We start from the raw sequence: 1,940 nt of genomic DNA on the forward strand, positions 1-1,940 counted from the left end.
TGGGGCTGGGGGGACCTGGCTGGGACGCYGCTGGCATGCCACGGGGCTGGGGGGACACTGGGCGACAGCGCGTCGGCGCGCCGTGGGGCGGGAGGGTACCGTGGGGGGGTGGCGAGGGGGCCGGCAGCCCCCCGTGCGTGGCGCTGAGCCGGCCCCGTGGCTCGCCCCAGCTCCGCCGCGGAGTCGAAGAGCACCGTGAGCATCCTGGACGACATCGGCAGCATGTTCGACGACCTGGCGGACCAGCTGGACGCCATGCTGGAGTGAGGGGCGGGCGGGCCCCGGCCGACCTCAGGGCTCACGCGGGCACGAGGGCGCGCGGACGCGTCCCCGGCCCCGCCGTCCCCGCTGTACCGCCCGTCCCCTCCCCACCTCCCATCCCTCGGGGTTTGCACAAAGAAGAAGATACCTCAGGGTTGTGCTCACGGGCTCGGCGCCCGCGCGCCGCCGCGCCAAGCCTCCGGCAGGACTCCACTTCGCAGAAGCAAAAAAAAACAAACAAAAAGCAGCAGAAGAAACAAAGCAACACGATCCAGCCCGAAACGCCTCCCTCTCCTGCCAGGGTTTTTGGGGGTGGGGAGGGGTCTGGGTTCTCTTTTTGTCTCTACCTACCTGCCACGTGGGCTGCACGCCGAGCCGTCCCGGTGCAGCCGTCCCAGTGCAGCCGTCCGGCGTTGCCGTCCCGGTGCAGCCGTCCCAGTGCAGCCGTCCCGGTGCAGCCATCCGGCGTTGCCAGCCCGGTGCAGCCGTCCCGGTGAAGCCGTCCAGTGTTGCCAGCCCGGTGCAGCCGTCCCAGTGCAGCCGTCCAGCGTTGCCGTCCCGGCGCAGCCGTCCCGGTGCAGCCGTCCCGGTGCAGCCGTCCAGCGTTGCCGGCCCGGTGCAGCCGTCCCAGTGCAGCCGTCCGGCGTTGCCGTCCCGGTGCAGCCGTCCCGGTGCAGCCGTCCCGATGCAGCCGTCCCGGTGCAGGCGTCCGGCGTTGCCGTCCCGGTGCAGCCGTCTTGGCACTGCCGTCCCGGAGCAGCCATCCGGCGTTGCCTTCCTGGCGCGGCGCTGGGCCCGGGGCAGCCGGGTGGCCCTGAAGTAGCACAACTCGGCCCCGCTCCCCTCCCGGCGGGCGCTGGGCTGCTGGGGAGGCCAGCTGCGCAAATGGACTTTAGTTCCTTTTTTTTTTTTTTTAATTTAATTTTTTAATTATTATTTTTCTTCCATTTGCTGTTGCCAGCGCCTGCTCAGCGGTGCGGGACCCGCTGCGGGGCGCCCGGCCGTGGCGTGCATGCCCTTGGCATCTCTGCTCTGGGGAAGGGCCGGGTGGGTTTTTTTTCTTTTTTGGGGKTGGGGGGGGGTATTTTGGTTGCAAATCAGCAGCGCGAGGCCCCTCGTTGGGGTGTGGGGCAGGGCCCGCAGCCCGGCTCCCGCTGCCGCTCGCTGCCCCCGCCCCGGCGGGGAGAGGACAGTGATAAGCTATAAAGAAGTATTAATTTATTGGAGGGGAAGAAAAAAAAAATTTAAAAAAAAAAAAGATATAAAACAGATTTCCCCCACCCCCAAAAATAATAAAAAGAATAAACTTTAACAAATATATATTTAAAAGATTTAAAAATATTAGCAATTATATATAAAAAGCAGTTTAAAAACAAATCAAGAGAAACTGGATTTTAGCTTGAGAAAAACTATTAGATTATACTAAGCTGTGTGTCTTGTGGCAAACTCATTCTAAGAGTAGCACAACTATTTACCTTTGATCTTGTTGGAAGGTACGTGCAAACAGTTCCGTCTGGGTTTTTCTGTTCGAATTCAGTGTAACTTCTTTATTTTTACACAGTTCAGAACACAAAGGATGTGCCTTGTTTTATGGAGGTTTTTGTTAACTCTTCTACTGAAGGTGTTTCATTTATTTTGGAGTGTCTTCAGGTTTTGATTTCCCCTTCCTCCCCCCCCCC

General features: G+C 60.0%; 1 protein-coding gene across 1 annotated transcript in view; it reads left to right on the top strand.

Annotated features, from left to right (window-relative positions):
- CASKIN1 (CASK interacting protein 1) overlaps window positions 1-267 on the top strand; it is a 6,196-nt gene extending 5,929 nt beyond the window's left edge. The window contains exon 7 of the mRNA XM_085301990.1: window positions 171-267. Within this exon, the coding sequence (XP_085158116.1) occupies window positions 171-267 (97 nt within the window). The remainder of the gene's footprint in view (window positions 1-170) is intronic.
- Window positions 268-1,940: the final 1,673 nt, after the last annotated feature.

This window comes from Rhea americana, unplaced genomic scaffold (genome assembly GCF_003343005.1).
Source record: "Rhea americana isolate MKP2758 unplaced genomic scaffold, rheAme1 scaffold_181, whole genome shotgun sequence".
Lineage (NCBI taxonomy): Eukaryota > Metazoa > Chordata > Aves > Rheiformes > Rheidae > Rhea > Rhea americana.